General features: G+C 40.3%; 1 protein-coding gene and 1 non-coding gene across 2 annotated transcripts; one reads left to right on the forward strand and one right to left on the reverse strand.

Moving 5' to 3' along the window:
• The first annotated feature begins 21,782 nt into the window (after positions 1-21,782).
• On the forward strand, positions 21,783-21,854 carry TRNAE-UUC (transfer RNA glutamic acid (anticodon UUC)). Its single transcript has one exon. It is a non-coding gene; the product is annotated as a tRNA-Glu (tRNA).
• A 245-nt stretch (positions 21,855-22,099) lies between these two features.
• Positions 22,100-23,036, reverse strand: LOC133727404 (ATP-dependent DNA helicase DDM1-like). The gene is made up of 3 exons (XM_062154990.1): positions 22,976-23,036; positions 22,763-22,870; positions 22,100-22,637 (listed from the first exon to the last, which is right to left on the reverse strand). Exons 2-3 carry the CDS (start codon positions 22,862-22,864, stop codon positions 22,419-22,421), a joined length of 321 nt encoding a protein of 106 aa, XP_062010974.1. The 5' UTR covers positions 22,865-22,870; positions 22,976-23,036; the 3' UTR covers positions 22,100-22,418.
• Between the last annotated feature and the right edge of the window lie 510 nt (positions 23,037-23,546).

The raw sequence follows: 23,546 nt of genomic DNA on the forward strand, positions 1-23,546 counted from the left end.
GGATTTTACTAATATAAGTGGGAGTGCAGAATGTAAAATGGGGAGTGTGAATTTCACTCCCCTAAGACCTCGTTTGGTTCACGGAATTGAGAGCTTGGAAAAGAAAATTCATTCATTTCCTATGTTTGGTGTGCATAAGGAAATGAACAACTTTCCTTTAAGAAGGGAAAATATGGGGGAAAGTGAATCCTCTCATCCTTCAAATGATTCATTTTTCTTTCCACTTTTTCAGCATTAATTACATAGTATAAGTACATTTATATCAAGTACATTTATATCCCTATTGAAAATTATTATTGACAAAAAAGTTTATGAGATTTGTCTAACTATATATTTTAATATATGAGAATATAAATGGAATATTAGTATGATTTTGTTTCATTTCCTTACACAAACCAAACACTAGAATGAAAACAAACAATATTTTCTCCCTGCTTTACCAACATTTCCAAACAGCAAAAATGAAAGTTAGAGGGAAGTTTGCTTTCCTTTCCCATAGGATTTCGTAAAGGAATTGATTTCCTTTTCGCGAACCAAATGAGGCTTAAATGATTGATCAAATAAATACTACATAATATATTGTTTATTCTTTCATGATTGTTCAACCAAAAATACAGATGAAGATGTAATTAACGAATTTATGTAGTAATAACATTTATTACTTATTTGTCAGATTATTACTCAGGAGAAACATCAACATATATGAGAAGTCATGAAAAATTGTTACTTAGGGGATTCATCAACATTTCTCTGAGGGGGCATAAAAAAATATAATATATAATGGAAAGAAATTTAGAATTTTTTTGGCACTAGAAGTATTTTTTTTTCTCAGAGTTGAAAAAAAGGAAAATCATGAAACAAAAAAGTGTCAACATTTTAGAGTTTTATTAATTGGACTACCATTCTGAAAATATGCTTCACCAATAGTGAGCTCATGGCATAAAAAAATTTGAATAAAAATAAGGATTAACATAGTTTGCTATGTTTTGGACGTGGCACATGATGATATTCTGAATTCCATGTGTCATTTGAAATTCACATGTGCCATGAGCTTGGTATTCGTATTGCATAACGTTTAATATACGCCTTGTTTAAGTAAAATAGATTCGAGAGAGAATTGTAGAGAGATGTGTATTATTATTGAGAATAGGAGCCTTATATATAGGGATTACAAAGTACTAGTTCTAATGTTACAAGGAATACCAATCCGTGTAGGATTGGGAAATCTAGAACATTCTCTCCTATTGCTACTCCTAGTTTGATAAGGCACACTAAATCGATATTCCTTCAACACTCCCCCTTGTGCCGCTTCAAATTTGGTGGTGACGCTTCATCCGTTGCCTCGTTAAAAACCTTGCCAGGTAACAAAAACCCTGTGGGATAAAAATAACCCTGGTCCAAGGACAAAAAGAGCACAACACGTCCTTCACTCTTCGAGATCGAACATGCAGACATCATAACTCCCCCTGATGTCGATGTCTCCCCCTGATTGCTACAATCGTGGGAGTTCGGATAACTTTCTCAATCCGATGCTCTTCACATGTTTCTCGAAGGTGGATTTAGGTAACGACTTAGTGAATAAGTCCCTCTACATTATCCTCTGATCGGATTTGATTCACTTCAATCTTTAGAAGTGATTGTTGTTGCTGATTATAAAAGAACTTAGGCGATATATGCTTGGTGTTGTCGCCTTTGATGAAACCTAACTTCATTTGTTCAATACAAGCTGCATTATCCTCATAAATGCATGTAGGTTCATCTGTGGTAGACTTCAAACCACAACTTCCTTGAATATGTCGAATCACAGATCTTAGCCATATACATTCACGAACGGCTTCATGTAGAGCAATAATCTCTGCATGATTCGAGGAAGTAGCAACAAGGGTCTGTTTTGTAGACCTCCAAGATATCGCAGTGCTTCCCATAGTAAAGACATAACCAGTTTGGGAGCGACCTTTGTGAGGGTCAGAGAGGTACCCTGCATCAGCAAAACCCATCAAGACATCATTGTCGTTTTGATGGAGGGAGATAGGAAGATGCCAGCCACCATGAGCGGTGGCGGCGCTGGAGGCGGCCATTCCATGGACGGAGGCGTTATGCCTTTTGGGGTCCGATCCCAACTTTCCGTCATTCCTTTTCTCTCTGTAGGGATAGAATAGGCCCATATCAATCGTACCTCTTAGGTATCGAAAGATGGTCTTTACACCAATCCAATGGCGGCGTGTTGGCGCAGAGCTATGTCGAGCTAACAAGTTCACTGCGAATGAGATATCCGGTCTTGTGCATTGAGCTAAGTACAATAATGCGCCTATTGCACTCAAATAAGGCACTTCGGCCTCTAATGATTCTTCGTCCTCATCCCTTGGACGAAACGGATCTTTTCCTGGCTCAAGACTACGACCAATCATGGGAGTACTCACAGGCTTTGCTTTATCTTCATGAAAGCGCCTTAGAATTTTCTGAGTATATGCAGACTGATGGACCAAAATTCCATCACTACGGTGCTCGAGTTCTAAACCGAGACAAAACCGTGTTTTCTCAAGATCTTTCATCTCAAATTCGGATTCCAAGTATTTAGCAGTTTCCTTTAACTCATCTAGAGTTCCAATTAGGTTCATGTCATCGACATAAACTGCTACGATTGCAAATCCGGAACTTGTTCTTTTAATGAACACGCATGGGCATATTTCATTGTTAATATATCCCTTCCCAATCAAGTAGTCACTTAGACGGTTATACCACATCCGTCCAGATTGTTTTAATCCATATAGTGAGCGTTTTAACCTTATTGAAAACGCGCTCCGTGGTTTAGAGCCACTTGATTTGGGTAATTGAAGTCCATCTGGAACCTTCATATATATCTCTGAATCTAGATCCCCATAGAGATATGCTGTAACCACATCCATCAGCTGCATGTCAAGTTTTTCGGAAACTACCAAACTGACAAGGTAGCGGAACGTTATAACGTCCATTACGGGAGAATATGTCTCCTCGTAGTCGATTCCAGGGCGTTGTGAGAAACCTTGCGCCACAAGGCGGGCTTTATATCTTACCACCTCATTTTTCTCATTACGCTTTCTAACAAAGACCCATTTATGGCCAACATGCTTTACACTTGGGGGTGTCTGCGTTACAGGCCCAAATACCTGTCTCTTTGTTAGTGAATCCAATTCAACCTGGATCGCATCTTTCCATTTAGGCCAATCTGCTCTTCGTTGACATTCTTCAACAGAGCGAGGTTTGATATCATCATATTCTATAATTCCTTTTGCAATATGATATGCGAATGCATCATCAATCGCCATAGAATTTCTATCCATCATCTCATGTACACTAGTGTAATTTATGGAGATCTCTCTATTCTCTGGAGTTGGTTCTGACATTGGAGCGTCCCCCAATGATGTCTCTTGGACATAACCATAATCCGGAATATTCTCATGAGATGGATTATTCACATCGATGATTAATGGATTATTTTGTGTCAAACTCGCTTTCTTTCTTGGGCGAGAATCCATCGAACCTATGGGCCTCCCGCGCTTCCTGGCGGGAGCCGTGGGCCTAGCCATAACGTCACCATCATTGAGAGATGGGACGTTGGCGCCATGCTCATGCATTCTTGAGTTGGCGTCATGTCCTCTACTTTTAGGGACATCAATCCTTGCAGGCACGTTTGCAGCAGGTATGTGTGATCTCTTCACTTTAGCGATATCAGAAAACGCATCAGGCATCGATTCTGCTACGTTCTGAAGATCGAGAATTCTCCGCACTTCAATTTCGGACTGTGCGGTTCGGGGATCAAGATGAGACAGAGTGGGGACAGACCACGACAATTCCTGTCGTTCCTGTTGAACATTGATGTTCTTATCTCCCCCTAAAGACGGGAAGACTGTCTCATCGAAGTGACAATCCGCAAATCTAGCGGTAAAGAGATCGCCTGTCAAGGGTTCTATGTAGCGGATAATCGTTGGAGAATCATATCCAACATAAATGCCTAATCGTCGTTGAGGACCCATTTTGGTGCGCTGTGGAGGCGCAATAGGCACATAAACTGCACACCCAAATATGCGTAAGTGTGAGACATCAGGCTCATACCCAGTAACCATCTGGGATGCAGAGAAGGGTTGAGTGGCAGTGGGGCTCAGACGAATAAGCACAGCTGCATGCAATATTGCATAGCCCCAAGCAGAAATAGGGAGATTGGTGCGCATTACCAATGCCCTAGCGACCATTTGTAGTCGTTTAATGGCGGCTTCTGCGAGACCATTTTGGGTGTGAACATGAGGAACAGGATGTTCAACATCAATCCCAATGGACATGCAATAATCATCAAAAGTCTTTGATGTAAACTCTCCAGCATTGTCTAATCTTATAGACTTAATAGGATGATCAGGGTGGTGAGCCCTTAACTTAATTATTTGTGCTAGGAGTTTAGCAAATGCAGCGTTCCTTGTGGACAATAGCATGACATGTGACCAGCGTGTCGATGCATCAACCAATACCATAAAATATCGAAATGGTCCGCATGATGGTTGAATAGGTCCACAAATATCACCTTGGATTCTTTGCAAGAATGGTATATTTTCTTTGGTGTCCTTTGCATAGGATGGTCTCGATCCTAACTTTGTTAAAGAGCAGGCTTTGCAGAACGAATGATGGGCTTTAGAAACAACCAATGAGGATTTTGGTTGAGCCACGAAGTCACAATTGACTTTAGAAGCAAAATGTGGAGTAGAAAGAGCATTGGTGGCGTCAATGCCACCTTGAGGCCGCAGGGGGACGGCGGCGCCGGGCAAGGATGGCCGGTCCTGGGGGAGAACGGCACCGTGAGGCGCAGGTGCTCTTTAGGTGTCCAAAATCCGATTTTTACTTCTTTTCGTTCTGAAAAATGGATGTCCGTGTGAAGTCTTTAATATACGGATCATCATGTCACGACCTGGGTGTCCCAAACGGTCGTGCCAAAGCCTATATGTGTCGGAATCCCATAAATCATCTCTCATGACATGGTTGGATTCAATGACTCGAATAGTGGTTGCATACAACCCACTAGAGCGACACATAAGTTTCTCTAAGACTCGTTTATGTCCGTAGTCATTAGAGGTGATGCAAAGGAACTCTTGTCCATTCTCACAATGTGTTTCCACATGAAAATCATTGGCACTTACATCTTGTAAGTAATAAAGTTCGAAAAATATGTCCATGACATGAGATAAAATCAATCGATACTTTATTAATAATAGCCAATGATTACATCAAAGTTTCTTGACCAAAATCTAATCCAATATAAAAATCAAACCGTAGACAAATCGTAGTCACTCAATCCGTTCGGTAATTTCAATTTAGTTGTGACCAGGTAAGGTAAGGCGAGATTTTGGTGGAGCGTTGCTCACTTTTAAAACCGTACTCTCTGATCAAACCTTGCCTAGACATCACAAGTACTCTTGAGTACGCCTAGAGGGAAAAAGTGAATACAATAAGTCATTTTATTGATTTAAGGCATAATTGCCATAATTCTTGGAAAAATAAAAGACTATAAATAAAATCTGCGGCATTTTATCTTCATCGCCAGATTTAAAGTCTTTGTGAACTCGATGTCTTGATCACCATGATGCGACTACCTTCGTAGGTACATTGCAAATTCAGGTCCATTGATCAGACATTCCATATCAGAAATAGACACCATAAAGAGGATTCTCCCTTGATTGAGGCGCATTGGCGTAATATGCATAGTCCCTAGGACTGGTGGCGTTGGAAAGTGGTGCCCATGGCCAACGTTGGCTCCATGGTTTCCAACCCTATGTCCCTTAAAATCACGCCTCCTACGGTCGTGTGATTGTCGCCTTGAGCGATTACCTTCTTGAGCATTTCGATCGTATGGATCATGACGTCGATGGCGACTTACTCTAGCCATAGGACGATGCTCTTGATGGCTCTCTTGAAGCCTATCAAATTCTCTTTTCACAAGTTCATTGCCATGTCTTTCAGCAGTGGCCATAGCTTCAATAAGCTGTTGGAAACTTGTGATCCGTCTTGCATTTACATGAGTCCGGAATAAGTCAGAGGACCTCATAGCACAGGCGGGGAAGGTATTGAGGGTTTTCTCAATCAACTGGTCTTCTGTGATCATCTTTCCACAGAGACGCATCATTACTCTGATGCGGAGGGCTTCCGAATAAAATAGCATGACCGTGTCAAATTCAGAGAAGCGAAGATCTTTCAATTCTGCTTCTGTATTCGGAAGTGTGGAGTCACGAACATTGCCATATCGTTCGCGAAGCACATGCCAAAGCTTTATGGCGCTATCCTCATTTATGAACTCAAATTGTAGGTCACTATCCATGTGACGTTTCATGAAGGCAAGTGCCTTGGAATTATCTTTCTCAGTTTAAGGGTCTGGAGCTGTTTCTATAGGACAAAACTGTCACACCCCGAATTCTGAATTTAAGTAATTCATATTCGAAGCATGAACCTCAAATACCCTGTTTATAATCTCAGAATTTTTTTCTCAAAATCAACAGCACATTACACCTCTCGATAATTACATAAACCAAATCCTCAAGCTACTTATTACAGTACACTCTCACCAAAACAAATTATAAAGCTCAAGAGAGCACAATTCTCCTCACAAAACAAATGCTATAAATCTAATACTAATACTCTAAACCGCACGATCACTGCCCTGATTCTCCTGACCTGTAAGACTACCCGCTACACAATTTGAATAGTGTACCGGGAGTTGCAACAACACAAAACCCGGTGAGCTTTTGACAGCCCGTATGAGCAAACAAGAAAGAACTGTTGATTTATTCAATTATATTTATTATAACTCAAGTAAACAATCGACGCACTCACAATGTAATTCCAAAAATCAAAGAAACATATATAAGCATATTTATTCTCGATACTTCTTTTAAAACTCAGCATTTGACTGATCACCACCAACGAATATTGCAACATTAATATGTGAAATAACATTAAAGCAAAGCATGCTTGATTCTCTTTCCACTAACACCTTCACATATTAACAACATATCACAAATAGATATTTGATCAAAATAATATAAGTACACTTTTCTTTTTAGTGAATTTTCGGATTAACTGGTAACAATTCATAAATACAAGTGCTAGGGTCCAACGTACTATACCCAAAGCACAAGTAAGCCAGGTTGACTGGTAACAAATCATAAATCCACGTACTAGGGTCCAACGTACTATACCCAAAGTACGGGAAAGCCGCAGCATACTAGGGTCCAACGTACTATACCCAAGTATGTATACTCAAAGTAAGCAACCTTCCTAAGAGTATAATAGTGCACTATCTGTAGGGACTAGGGCCCAAGGCTAACTTCCACATAACACCAAAACACATTTACCAGTAATTCACTTAAGCACGGGGTAGTAGATAACACCCGACTTCACAATTGTACTTCTCAGACATAATCAAAATCACCAAAATACAATCTTTATGATTTATAGATCGTATATATGTATATGTACACCCACATAAAGAGACATATTATTTCAAGACAAATCTTTATTTCTTAAAATAATTTCCACATATTCACCATTGGGCATATAAAATAACTTTCACATCACATTATCAACATTTCATTATTCAACAATTAAATGTGAGATTAATATCTTGAATAATATCCAAATCCATTCTCAATCATTTCATCACACCAATCACACGTCAACCAATATATATATTCCACGTAAATATATATATACGTAATCATCCGCTCAGGGATGACCACTAATACCAACTATAGTTCAAGCATAAAAACCGTGAAATTCATTTGTATAATAAAATCATTTTACTTACCTATGGACCGTAGTTGATCAAGTCCATATAATTTAAAACAAATATTTATTCCATAAATATTTTCACACAATTATGACAAAAATAAAGTAATTAAATTTATTCAGTTCGTAATATGAACCACGTGAGGTTTACTCACCTCTAATCCAGCTGCGTCTTCTTAACAGCTAAAACAACAATTTTCCCGAATTGTCCGCCAAATCAATCCGTCGATAACCTAATCCAATAATGATCTTAACTTAGCCAACAACTCATAAATGTAATTAAACGACGATCCAACGCTCAGATTCAAATTAAACGATGATCCAACGGTCGGATCCTCACGGATCGCCTTTAGGATCATCCTCCAAAATTATCACGAAGATCCAACGGTCAGATCTTCCTGAATCGCCTTTACTAACATCTCCACAAAATTATACGAAAATCCGACGGTCGGATTCTCACGAATCGCCTTCCGAATTACTATTTCTCAATTATACGAAGATCCAACGGTCGGATCTTCGCCCGTGACCTCACAAAGTCACCGGGACAGTCATACGATCAACATATTAAAATTTGAAGTAAAACCGATGGTCTGATCTTCGCAGATCGTAAACCGAAGATAAAACGTAAAAACCGTAAATAGTAACGTAAAAACGTAAATCCACTATTTATCAACTTTTTTCTAACATGACCAAGTTATATATCAAAACGCTCGTATGGATGCATAGATCATCGCCTAGATAATGAAAACTCGAAATATGGTCTGATACGCCGCCACAAGCGGTGGTCAGTGGGCGGTCAACGCGGAGGTCAACGCCGGTCAACCACCTCCGATGGCAAAGTGACCAACTACAAACTGGTTCAAAATGAAAGGGTGATCGACTTCCATACCTGGAGCTAAGTCTGGTTTGGCCTAGATCGTCCTAGATCAAGCTTTGAAGTTGGATTAATCCGGAGCGTCTGATCTGATTCCAGATTGAATCAGAGCCGTCGAAAAAGTCAAACCTTGATCAAGCGCTCTACACCCAAAATCGTCATGCAAGGCTTATATGGGGATGATCAGGGGGAAGAGGAGATCACGAAAATGGGGAGGATCGGCCCGTGCAACGCCGGCACGGCCAAGATCCGGTCGGGTCGAATGCTAGGCTCTGGGGGGCTTCGATCCACGTCTGGGGGCAGCGTCGATGCAAGGCGATGGCACCAGGCGACTGGACGGCTCACGGCGAAGCCAGGGATGGCCGGGTCGTGGCCGGAGGACGCCGGAGGAGGGATATGGGTCCGGGTCGGGTCAGTCGGGTCGGCTGCGTAGGGAGGAGAGAGAACGGAGAGTTTCAGGGACCAAAATGCAATTTTGAGAAACTTTCGTCCTTCCGAAATAAATCAGATTTTCCACCTATTTATAGAAAAATCCCAATTTTTAAATATTCATAACTTATTCATACGAACTCCGAATATTGCGTTCCACATATGCACGCGATCGTATCGACGAGCTCTACAACTTTCATGAAGGAAGTTTTCCCAAATTCCGTACGTATAAAAAGTCAACTTTCTCGGCCCCCCTAAAAAACGTTCGTTTTCGAAAATAAAATCATTCGAACTAATTCCACAACTTCTCCAAGCTTCGTACTCGCTCCTACTATCGTGAAATCATTTCTAAAAATCCATGGAATTTAATTTGGATTTTCGGGGTATTACAGTCTACCCTCCTTAAAGGAATTTCGTCCCGAAATTTAATCGTGAGTCCATTTCTCCCGATTAAAGTTTTCAGAACACTAACCAAGCATCAACTTGATCACCACAATTCTTACTTCAACTACCACACTTGACTATACTATCTCCAACTTTACCAATACTGTAGAAATCTACAGATACCATACCGTAGAAATATACAAAGCTACGGTTCTACGTATAAAAATACGTCCGTATACTGAGCGTATACAAGATCCAAAAATAAATGTAAGAGGCAAGGGTCGAACTCCCGACCTCGAACACAAAAGTTTTGCTCCCAACCACTGAAGCAAGAGCTGCTTCCAATAATATATGCTCACGTGTTATATTTATTATGTCATAAGCGACATAAATAAAATAAAAGGGGTGGCAAGGTTCGAAACCTTAACCTGCTGCACAAAGGCTTTGCCCCCCAACCACTGGAGCACAAGCTGCTCTCGATGATAACTATACCATTCCTTTTATTTAAACCAAGCTGTTTCAAATTGTTTCAACAATCCGGCCCAAAACACCCAAAACTGTTGCAGAAATCCGGCCCATGAATTTCATCCCAAAACTATTCAGAAATTTGGCCCATGGATTTCACCCAAAACTATTTCAGAAGTTCAGCCCATTGGGCCTCCACCCACAACTACAGTGAGGGCCTTGATCCGAGACAAGCCCACGTACGGCCCACCTGCCACGGCTTATCCCTTCCGTGATTTAAGGCAATCAGAATCACTTTCGGCTAAAGCTGTCTGCCACAGCGCCTCGAAATTCGGCATGTCCCCTTACACGCTCAACACGCGCCAACAGCTTTTCCGGGTTTCGGGGCGACTTTAATCCAACGCGTGGATTCAAATTCTGAGATCGTTCATCCAACGGTGGAGATCTGCTCACCTTGTTCTATAAATAGGTGCATTCTGGAGACGCGACTGTTCACTCCAAAGGAAAAGAAATTTTCTTCAGAGTTTTAGCCATTCTCTCTCAATTCTCTTCTTCTATCCGATAAACTCAAATCTCTTCTTCCATCTGATAAACTCAAATCCCCAACACCAATTCATCAACTTCAATCCATCAAACAACAATCTCTTTCAAACACTCATCATCATCGTTCTTCAATTGTCACATTCTCTCAACCCTATCTTGTGCTTTATATAAACCTCATTTTGTCTCCTTCAGATTTTACTCGGTTTTGTCTAAGCGTGTAGTTTCAAATTTCTTCTCCTTCATCATGGTTCGAACCAAGGTTACCGCTCGCATGGGCGTCAATCAACGCCGCATTCTCTCTCTGGAAGAAGAAGGTCGTCAAGCGGCCACTCGCGCTGGCCTCACTAGTCCTGGGGACCATCGTCCTACACGTGAGCGTAGCCGCAGTCCCCCTCCTCTACCTCGACGCTCTCCTAGACTGCATCCTAGCGAGTCCTCTTCCTCCCGAGCTGCTCGTGCTCCTCGGCCTGTGGCCACCCTGGAGAGCTTGTCTGACTCGATTGATGCTCTGCGCTCCTCTCTCCGTGATGATATTATGGTGACGGATTGGCGAGTCACATGCATGATCGATTACATCTCTGACATGAACATCTCTTTGATTCGCTGTCACACCGCAATGGACAAGCTTGCTCAGGAAGTCAACAACATGCAGTGTCATCCTCCTGGGTTTCCTTGCAAGGACGTTGCTGCGTCACTCCACAAGGACACTCCTCCTGAGGCTGAAAACAGCAAAAGGGCTGCCACTCGCCCGCGCACCGCTCCTCATGTTCCTTGGGAAGATCTTGACTCAACCAGTAGTGACTCGCAGGACAGTGAAGAGGTCGATGATCAGATCACCAAACTCATGGAGGAGATTGCTGAGCTTTCCCAATCAAAGGGGAAGAAGCAAAAACAATTCATCTTCTAGTTATTGTATTTCTTTGTCTTCATTTTAACTTTCGTTGGACAATAACTTTATTTTGCTTCTGGTTTGTAATAAGACTGATTGAATGTGGTAGTCTTTTCTTTAAAAACAGACCAACAACGACACCATGGATCGGACCTTGGTCACCCATTGCTCTTTCAAAACCTTAGCCAATTATGCTGCACACATCTTTCATAATTGGCATCCTCCTATGAAGAGCTTAGAGTATTAACTCTATTGCCCCAGCACCAATTAAAGTGGTAAAAGACTCATCCTAAAATTAATAAGATTGAATGTATGTTGATACTTTTCCAAAATCACAACAAACACTCAAATAATTTCGAACACAACAAGGTAGTATTGCACACACAAACAAAGTTATAAAAGATTCATTTGTGAAACAATAAAAGATGCATCATGCAACGTACTACATAGAACAACACTTTTTCAAAAGAAGTCACACGCAAAAGTCTACTATAGACATCAAGCACAGCCTGTCACAACACACCAAGGAATCAGGTTCTCCGGTATCACACTTCGCTTTAGTAAGAAAAGTCTTAAGTCTAATAAGGCACCTTTATTCCTCACACCTTGCTAAAATTAGCATCCATTTGTCTCATAATCTCTCACACTCCTATCATATTGAGTTGTAAGATCAATTCTCTTTCCAACTACTCCTAACTCCTAAATCCTCAACATTTTTCACCATTTCAACCTAAGAATAGAATTCATCACATCAACCACTAATGGAACAGGCAGCTCAACCTCTAATGCCTACACCTCATCCTCAATTGTCTCCATAGAAAGATCACGTTCCTACACCAGACTAGGCCTCTACCAAAGGGTCTACTTCAATCCTTAGTTATGCTTCCCAATTTGTCCATTACTTCGGAAGCATAGCAAAAATTGTTTAAAACTTGTATAACACTCAAACATAGCATCAGTCAATACAAGTACCTAATAACCAATATACTAACACACCAAGGGTATTTCAAAACTCCTAATACGACCAAACGTCCTAGATGACTTCTAACACTCTCACATACCAATGACTTGATCAATACTGAAGAGCACACGATGGGGATCCGCTGCAGACGGGCCATCACTCGGAAAGTATTGACAAATCATTAAGTATGCACCTCACGCTCTGATACCAATCTGTCACACCCCGAATTCTGAATTTAAGTAATTCATATTCGAAGCATGAACCTCAAATACCCTGTTTATAATCTCAGAATTTTTTTCTCAAAATCAACAGCACATTACACCTCTCGATAATTACATAAACCAAATCCTCAAGCTACTTATTACAGTACACTCTCACCAAAACAAATTATAAAGCTCAAGAGAGCACAATTCTCCTCACAAAACAAATGCTATAAATCTAATACTAATACTCTAAACCGCACGATCACTGCCCTGATTCTCCTGACCTGTAAGACTACCCGCTACACAATTTGAATAGTGTACCGGGAGTTGCAACAACACAAAACCCGGTGAGCTTTTGACAGCCCGTATGAGCAAACAAAAAAGAACTGTTGATTTATTCAATTATATTTATTATAACTCAAGTAAACAATCGACGCACTCACAATGTAATTCCAAAAATCAAAGAAACATATATAAGCATATTTATTCTCGATACTTCTTTTAAAACTCAGCATTTGACTGATCACCACCAACGAATATTGCAACATTAATATGTGAAATAACATTAAAGCAAAGCATGCTTGATTCTCTTTCCACTAACACCTTCACATATTAACAACATATCACAAATAGATATTTGATCAAAATAATATAAGTACACTTTTCTTTTTAGTGAATTTTCGGATTAACTGGTAACAATTCATAAATACAAGTGCTAGGGTCCAACGTACTATACCCAAAGCACAAGTAAGCCAGGTTGACTGGTAACAAATCATAAATCCACGTACTAGGGTCCAACGTACTATACCCAAAGTACGGGAAAGCCGCAGCATACTAGGGTCCAACGTACTATACCCAAGTATGTATACTCAAAGTAAGCAACCTTCCTAAGAGTATAATAGTGCACTATCTGTAGGGACTAGGGCCCAAGGCTAACTTCCACATAACACCAAAACACATTTACCAGTAATTCACTTAAGCACGGGGTAGTAGATAACACCCGACTTCACAATTGTACTTCTCAGACATAATCAAAATCACCAAAATACAATCTTTATGATTTATAGATCGTATATATGTATATGTACACCCACATAAAGAGACATATTATTTCAAGACAAATCTTTATTTCTTAAAATAATTTCCACATATTCACCATTGGGCATATAAAATAACTTTCACATCACATTATCAACATTTCATTATTCAACAATTAAATGTGAGATTAATATCTTGAATAATATCCAAATCCATTCTCAATCATTTCATCACACCAATCACACGTCAACCAATATATATATTCCACGTAAATATATATATACGTAATCATCCGCTCAGGGATGACCACTAATACCAACTATAGTTCAAGCATAAAAACCGTGAAATTCATTTGTATAATAAAATCATTTTACTTACCTATGGACCGTAGTTGATCAAGTCCATATAATTTAAAACAAATATTTATTCCATAAATATTTTCACACAATTATGACAAAAATAAAGTAATTAAATTTATTCAGTTCGTAATATGAACCACGTGAGGTTTACTCACCTCTAATCCAGCTGCGTCTTCTTAACAGCTAAAACAACAATTTTCCCGAATTGTCCGCCAAATCAATCCGTCGATAACCTAATCCAATAATGATCTTAACTTAGCCAACAACTCATAAATGTAATTAAACGACGATCCAACGCTCAGATTCAAATTAAACGATGATCCAACGGTCGGATCCTCACGGATCGCCTTTAGGATCATCCTCCAAAATTATCACGAAGATCCAACGGTCAGATCTTCCTGAATCGCCTTTACTAACATCTCCACAAAATTATACGAAAATCCGACGGTCGGATTCTCACGAATCGCCTTCCGAATTACTATTTCTCAATTATACGAAGATCCAACGGTCGGATCTTCGCCCGTGACCTCACAAAGTCACCGGGACAGTCATACGATCAACATATTAAAATTTGAAGTAAAACCGATGGTCTGATCTTCGCAGATCGTAAACCGAAGATAAAACGTAAAAACCGTAAATAGTAACGTAAAAACGTAAATCCACTATTTATCAACTTTTTCTAACATGACCAAGTTATATATCAAAACGCTCGTATGGATGCATAGATCATCGCCTAGATAATGAAAACTCGAAATATGGTCTGATACGCCGCCACAAGCGGTGGTCAGTGGGCGGTCAACGCGGAGGTCAACGCCGGTCAACCACCTCCGATGGCAAAGTGACCAACTACAAACTGGTTCAAAATGAAAGGGTGATCGACTTCCATACCTGGAGCTAAGTCTGGTTTGGCCTAGATCGTCCTAGATCAAGCTTTGAAGTTGGATTAATCCGGAGCGTCTGATCTGATTCCAGATTGAATCAGAGCCGTCGAAAAAGTCAAACCTTGATCAAGCGCTCTACACCCAAAATCGTCATGCAAGGCTTATATGGGGATGATCAGGGGGAAGAGGAGATCACGAAAATGGGGAGGATCGGCCCGTGCAACGCCGGCACGGCCAAGATCCGGTCGGGTCGAATGCTAGGCTCTGGGGGGCTTCGATCCACGTCTGGGGGCAGCGTCGATGCAAGGCGATGGCACCAGGCGACTGGACGGCTCACGGCGAAGCCAGGGATGGCCGGGTCGTGGCCGGAGGACGCCGGAGGAGGGATATGGGTCCGGGTCGGGTCAGTCGGGTCGGCTGCGTAGGGAGGAGAGAGAACGGAGAGTTTCAGGGACCAAAATGCAATTTTGAGAAACTTTCGTCCTTCCGAAATAAATCAGATTTTCCACCTATTTATAGAAAAATCCCAATTTTTAAATATTCATAACTTATTCATACGAACTCCGAATATTGCGTTCCACATATGCACGCGATCGTATCGACGAGCTCTACAACTTTCATGAAGGAAGTTTTCCCAAATTCCGTACGTATAAAAAGTCAACTTTCTCGGCCCCCCTAAAAAACGTTCGTTTTCGAAAATAAAATCATTCGAACTAATTCCACAACTTCTCCAAGCTTCGTACTCGCTCCTACTATCGTGAAATCATTTCTAAAAATCCATGGAATTTAATTTGGATTTTCGGGGTATTACAAAAACTCTTGGATAGTATGCAATAAATCACGGGCAATAAGGTGGATCTCGACATCAGTGACCCAAAATAAGTACCTTTTGCCTGCATAATCCAATGGAACAAAATCGAGTTTGTTCATGTTTGACATCCTGAAAGATGAAACAAGAACAAGTTAGTTTCGGAGTCAATGCTTCCATGAAAACTAATATAAATAAGATTTCCGAGCTATGCTACCAAGAAATCGATTTCCAAGAATAATTGGATTAGACCGAAACAATGATGTTTGAATGGTCAAAATAGATACTCACGAACGCTCTTAGTCCGTAGCATACGAACGCTCTTAGTCCGTAGCATACGAACGCTCTTAGTTCGTTAAATCGATGCTTACGGACGCTCTTAGTCCGAAGTCTTACGAACGCTCTTAGTTCGTTAATTGCGTGAATCCCCACGATTCCGCTTTTCAAGAATCGAACCCACGTTATAAGAAAGGTGAGATGTAGAAGAAGGGAGGTTTTCAAGTCCCCGAGAAAAAGAATGAGGAAATATAAATTTCGGGAAACAGGAACTTCAAAACTTACTCTTTTGAATACTTACTTGTATTTGGATCACGCGCGTGTCGATGCAGGCGTGATGGAGCGAAGCAATCCAAGTAGATGCGTGCAGCGAATGCGGGGCAGCAGGGGCTGCGGTGGTAGTAGTGGTGTAGGAGCAGCGAAGGCAAACTGCAGGGGCAGCAGCTGCAGTGGCAGCAGCAGAGCTGGTCGCAGGGGCGCGCTAGCAGGTATGCGCGCGGGCTGGCAGGTATGCTGGCCGAAAGGGCTGCAGGAGCAGGCGGGCTAGCAAGGGGCTAGGTGCAGGGATGCTTCGGTGGCAACAGGCTGGAACGCAGGGCTGCAGGGAGGGGGCAGCAAGCAGCGATACAGGGGCGTGTGGCTGCAGGAGCAGCTCGCAGGGCAGCAGGGGCTGCTGTGCAAGGTTGCAGGCGGGGCAGCAGTAGGCGCAGGGGCGCACGCGGGGCAGCAGTAGGCGCAGGGGCGCACGCGGGGCAGGCTGCAGCGATGCTAGCACGGGCTAGGGGCTGCGGCAGTTTTTGGCGATATGAAATTCTTTTCGGGTTTTGCCTTTTTGGCTTTTGTGGTTTAGGGCTCGTGCTGATAACGTGTTTAAGTAAAATAGATTCGAGAGAGAATTGTAGAGAGATGTGTATTATTATTGAAAATAGGAGCCCTATATATAGGGATTACAAAGTACTAGTTCTAATGTTACAAGGAATACCAATCCGTGTAGGATTGGGAAATCTAGAACATTCTCTCCTATTGCTACTCCTAGTTTGATAAGGCACACTAAATTGATATTCCTTCAACACGCCTGAATTTGCATAACAGTAAAATATCAAACGGATTTTTTTTAATGAATTTTCTTGCATTTTGAACTTTAAAAGTTTATATAAAAAAAAAAAGGTCCCTTAGTATTCTGTTAATTGGAATACATTCTAGACCATGCTTTACCAATGGTGAGATTAAGAACCATGACAATTTGAATAGAAATAAGGTTTTGTATGTTTGGCACATTGGAAGTTGCCATAGCTAGGTGCACCAATGGAATGCAATGACATGCCAAAACATGTGAAATCTTCTTAACACAATTTCTTCTTGAAATTATTTTGTACTATAAGCCTACCATTTGTTGAGCATGATTTTTAAAATGTGTTCCAATCAACGAAACATAAAATTTTCGAACGATTTTGATAATGAATTTAATTGTTTCTAACTTTGAAAAATCGTAAAAAAAAAAAATTGCGTTGTGATTTTTGAGTTCTGTTAGTGTGACAAGTGTTTAAAAATCATTGTTTAAGGATGGAAAACTTTTGGTGAGAAAATAAGAACATGTCATTTTGGCCAATAATCGTGTGCTGTCCACAATTAGAAATCATGGTTCGAGCAAGTTTTTTTAATTTTTTATGTTATGGGGGTATAGTTTCCACAAAGTTAGGGCATGAACTATAATTAGTTAAAAAATTACGGAGCACAAGTAACAAGTTAAAAAATTATATCCTTTCTTAAAGTGATACCAATGATTAAGATGATGCCATGTAATATGAAGATACAATAAGTGCAGTATAAGCTTTTCACTAAACTATGGTCTGATTTTACATGTAACCTTATTTTAAAGGTTCTCGATAGAGCCTCTCCCTTTTACATATAACGTTAGAAAAATGAATAGTTTTGGTCATAGAATTACATCGTTGCATAATTGCATAGAGGACATAAGCTCTCTCATTTACAAGCACCATGATACACATATCTACAATAATAAACACTCATTATCATTCATTCATTTGTGATAAAGGAATTACTACATGCTTAATTTTTATAGTGAATCTGAAATTTATGGATGATACAGTAACTCCACTTCAACCAATCCATACTATACCCCAACCTTGACACTGCAAATTTTATGAGACTCCCAAAAGAAACTCAAACTGAAAAGAAAAGCAAAGAAAGCTTTGCGCAAATAGGAATCTAGAATTGTACTGCTGGTGAAGAAGCACTATGTTCATCATGCTTGTGCCACACGGGTGGAGGCCTTGAGCAACACATAATCAAGGCAGTACCTGCAAAGCAAGCGAAGCAAAGAAAGTCAAAAAAGGAAGGAGTACATAAACTAGTGGGTTGTGTTCATGGTAGCTCTAATCAAGGATTTAAAAAAACCTCTAAACCATGATTACAAGAAACCAAAAGCTTCCAGTAAAGTAGCATACAAGGCCAACATTCCAGCACAAAAGAAAAGGTCGATCGAGCCCGGCCTTTCGACTAGTTGTGACTAGTGAGGAAAGAAACCGATCAGGGGGTACCCCAAGCTTTTGCTTTCCGCTATGAAGCAACCAACACATGGCCCCTCAATAATTTGATGATCAGGGTTCGTGCACAAACTGAATGAGTGCATCTTTAGGGCCGAGCCAACATTAACCTCATACTTTATCATGCATAATCATTGTTTAATACAAGAAGTGAAAGGTTTTAGGTTTCCTATGATGGCATTTTGGCCAGTATTAGTTAAATTACAGAAGAAGTACGTGACACTACTTAGTGGAAGAGAATCATCAATTGGCCGAGAATTTCGGCCTTTTGAGGAAAATTTAACTTTGTTTTTGCCTTGTCTTGTCAGTTGACAAGAGGGGGAGACTAATAATCTAATGACAACCAGACCTAAGAGTGTTTAATTAGGGTATTGGACTAAAGAGAGGATCCAGTTTTAGTTTAGTGTTATCTTGTTTCTGGATAAGTCATCTATCGTATTCGAAAACCTAATGTGGAGATAAAGCCAAAGCATCAGAATGTTGCATGTTTCCTCTGAAACATACAAAATCCACATCCTCTTTTGTCCTGCATCAGATGACAGAAGTTTTGGTTTAAGTTGAGGTAACCCTGCAAGTTGAACTCTTGAGTTCGACTTCATGACTCTCGATCAACCTTAAGGAACTACGTACAGCTGTAACAGAAGGATCATCAGAAATGGCTAACAGAAATTCTTACAGTGGTCATAATTTATAGGCTTTGTTATGTTTGAATATACAACTCATGAACTATCCTCATCAACATAGTGCTTAAATGATATACCTATAAGAACATCATCTATTGTATTCTGTAGTGCCAGAACAGGTGTTTCACATGAATATCATGGTCCATAAAGTTTCCTTCCACCTTTTTCCCACCTAGAAATCTAGAATACACATATAATAGAAATGGAACAGGCAAACTGCGAAAACCTTCTCTTTTCTTGATTAGTGGCCAACCTCATGATCGTCTTCGGCTTTGGGTTTTCGGGGTTTAATTAGGATAATTGCAGACTCCAACTGGCACCAGCTAATCATTCTACAGTAACTTGTGTAGTACCTTTAATGGCAGAATCCAACTGGCACCCAAATAAGCAGGCTATATATATGTATAATGCTTTCAAGAATTTCAAAGGAAACAGATGAAAACCATGTTCTTAGAATGCTATAGTTGCATTACTGGTATATATGATATGAACCTTGAACTACAAAGAAACAAAAACAGTATTGGTTAGCAATAATGTAAACCATTGTTCATACTCATCTTCTTCTGATGCAAAGAATCCGCTGGATAACTTTGATGTGTTGGAGGGCCATGTTCTCCGAGCAATCATGTCACTTGTACGCCACACACAGCACTCGGTTTCTTTATTCTATTTTTTGCCTTTCTTCTTCCCTTGTTCATCATAACCAGACCTCGAGCCATGCATGCTTGAACGAAAAAGACTATGGTCCTATATAAGGGGGACCATGAAAAAAATGAGTGCATGAAAAATGATATAACAAGCAGACAATGAGACAATGCAGTCACTTTATAGTAACTAAAGCCTAGCTACTACAAAATTGTCCCATGTTTGAATCCCGCCCCGTTCTTTCTCTCCATGCACCATATTTGTATATGTAAAGAGAAAAACACAGATGAAATCAATAGAGCATAAACTCATCAGAAGTTAATTTCACTGGCACAATGACAGAAAGAATATATTTGAAATATGACATGATGTGCAGCAGTGCGCCAGTGAAGTATTCTTTTCCTTTTCTGGTTACATCAAAACCGATATGGGTCCTGAGAAGGAAACACCAATTCAAAAGGATTAAACCGGCCGTCTGGGACTTTTAACATATCAGAAGAGAAATATTTCAGCATCCGATTTTATATAATCTTTGCCTCCACAATTCCACAAACTAAAGAAATCCAAACCTACAGAATACTTGAACTACCCTTATTCCGGGAAACTGAATTTGTTCTTTTCCAGAGTAGCAGGTAATTTGAAGCGATCTGACATATCAAATTGTCTAAATATCAGGTTGCTAGAAAAACCACTAATCACTTTGATTCAAACTTATACTATCCGCTAAAGAAAATTTTTTAGTCTGACTACAACAGAAGAGTAAACAAAAAATTCAATGGGTTAGAAGCCAATGAGGGGGAATTCAACAGGTGTTTTAAGCACCGAGAAAAACAGTATCTTCCGTATCAGAAAGAAGAATGCAATAGCTTGTGAACCAAGATCCTCACTTCAGGCTTCAGTAACATCAACTAAAGTTGAAATGGATCAAACTTTAGCAACGAGCCTTTAAGAATGAAGTTATGTAGATGTGAATTCATGTTAAAATGGACATTGTCAACAATATTCGCCCCTCCCTTGCCATGGCATAGTTTGCCTAAATCTCTTTAGGCATAAGAAAATAGGAACAGAAATTTAATGTATATAACTACATAACAGCTCGAAAAGGTACTTGATGTATCAGGGTCAATGAATGACAAGAGAAAGCAAGAACATGCACTTGTCCTATAGTATGAAACAACAAGCACAACACAAACAAAGCCCCAAAAAATAGCCCAGTAACATATCACTGATGAAGAGAGAAAATATTGGAAATCCACACAACAACAAAGGTAAGGTTCTCATAAATATAAAAGTTAATGAATTGTAATATCCTATCACTACATAAAACTATTTCACTGCTCAAAGTAGAGTTGTCCATCTCAGTCAAAATTGTAAACCTGGAAACTCGCACAGAATTATGTCTTTCCCTTTTGAAAAAGGAAAACTCTCCCAATTCCATAATTTCCATGACCCAGACACACCAAATAAAGACAATGTAGGGCATTTGAAATGATCATATATCTGGACCCTCTATGGGCAACCTCAAAAGGCCCTTATCTTGAAATGACATTGTCAACTATATCCCTTTTCATTTTTTCAAACAGCAACAAATAACAATCACTCTATAGCATATATTGGGCTGTCATGAAGATAAGAGAGCCAGTGTACTGATGAAGCCCAATAAAGTGTCCTCCGATTGAAATTCATCATTGATCATATTCTTTGAACAAGTTAAATTGATTGAGGTGACTCAATGCTCAAACTTAGTGCTAGAAAGTAGTTCCGGATCATAATAAACAGTCAAGTATGTAAGTTCTAGCCGTAAAAAAAAGATGCATAATTTATCTTCCTCTAGAGTGAAGAACAGTAAAAGATAAGTTACCAGGACTCCAGGAGGGTTGGTCTGGAAATTGGTCAATCATAAGACCAAGCAATAACCAAGCTCAGAGACTAAACTGGATATATATCATATATAATCGATTATTAGAACAATTATCCGTTGTCGTCCAGCGGTTAGGATATCTGGCTTTCACCCAGGAGACCCGGGTTCGATTCCCGGCAACGGAACTTTTTTAAATTCCGTTTTCTTTTTATTTTTATTTTTGTCATCTACAACAAAATAACCATCTAGCAACTCCTATGATAAAGCCATAAAGGCATAGCGTGTATTTTTCGTTGGGGATTTCCGGGAAAAAACCAATACAGCTTGAACATTTTGTCTTGTGGAAGCTGAAAGTGTTCCTCCTTACTAGGTAAATATTCAAAGTTAGGGAATTGGGGGTTGTGGTCATAATCAGATAAAAAAACACCATGCACTTTCCTTCATTGATATCCAAATATTTGAATAGTGTTTGGGACACCAGAAAAGAACTAATCATAACTTAGAAATGGCTATTGCATTAGTTCTTCAGCATCAAAATATTCATCAAGGTTGTCTTGGCCTATCGCAACTTCTGCTCGGTTTCTATCATATACAAAACAACCGAGCCCATTTGGAGCATCATTTCTCAGCTCCCCATAACTTGTCCTCGACCCAGTAAAATCAGTTATAGAATCCATCCATAATCCCAAATATTCTAATTGATAGCCAACAAAAACTAACAAGTCCAACCTTTTCAAATAACAGTTAAACTAACTATTAAGGGTGGAGAGCATGCCCCCACCAGCGGTAGGAACCACCACTTCCCAGCCAGGCCCCTTTAGGGGAAGTGCAGCAGCAGCATCAGTAGGAGTCCCCACGAGATCACTGCGATCCAAGACCTTCTCCAGTTCTTCGTCACTGATTTCTGTCTGTATCATCTTGTCCTCAGCAGATTCTTCTTCTCGGAGAACTGCTATGAGATCCTCTTCCTGAAGAGTATAGCATACAAACCACACTAAGACAAAGGCACATGATGGAACTGCAGCCCACCAAAAAGACCAGGCAAGCTAAGACAGAAAATGATTGAAAAAACAGAAGTGAATGGAGTATATACCTCCAAGAATTCTGCCTCAGGCTTGGCTCTTTCCTGATGGAACTTCCCTTTTCCAATGACTACATGTTCAAGCTTCAACTTACTAAAAGCTCTTTTCAACATCCGACCCTGTCAACACATTTTCTCTCAAAAGTAAGCAACACCAGAATTTTTAAATTGAACATTATTATACATGACATAGATATTCACAAGCTAAAAGCTCCACAAACTCACCTCTACAGATTGTGCTGTTGCCAACCGGTAAACGTGAACCGGCTTGGTTTGCCCAATCCTGTGACATAGTGGGGACAGACCACGACAATTCCTGTCGTTCCTGTTAAACATATGTGTTCTTATCTCCCCCTAACGATGGGAAGACTGTCTCATCAAAGTGACAATCCGCAAATCTAGCGGTAAAGAGATCGCCTGTCAAGGGTTCAAGATAGCAGACGATGGTTGGAGATTCATAGCCAACATAGATGCCCATTCGTCGTTGTGGACCCATCTTAGTACGCTGTGGCGGAGTAATAGGCACATAAATGGCACACCCAAATATGCGTAAGTGCGAGATATCAGGCTCGTACCCAGTCACTAACTGTAACGCAGAGTAAGATTGGGTTGTAGTGGGTCGTAGACGAATTAGCGTCGCTGCATGCAATATTGCATATCCTCAGGCAGAAACAGGGAGATTGGTGCGCATAACCAATGTCCGTGCTATCATCTGTAGTCGTTTGATAGCGGCTTCGGCGAGACCATTTTGGGTATGAACATGGGGAACTGGATGCTCCACATCAATCCCCAGTGA

Source organism: Rosa rugosa, chromosome 1 (genome assembly GCF_958449725.1).
Source record: "Rosa rugosa chromosome 1, drRosRugo1.1, whole genome shotgun sequence".
Taxonomy (NCBI): Eukaryota; Viridiplantae; Streptophyta; class Magnoliopsida; order Rosales; family Rosaceae; genus Rosa; species Rosa rugosa.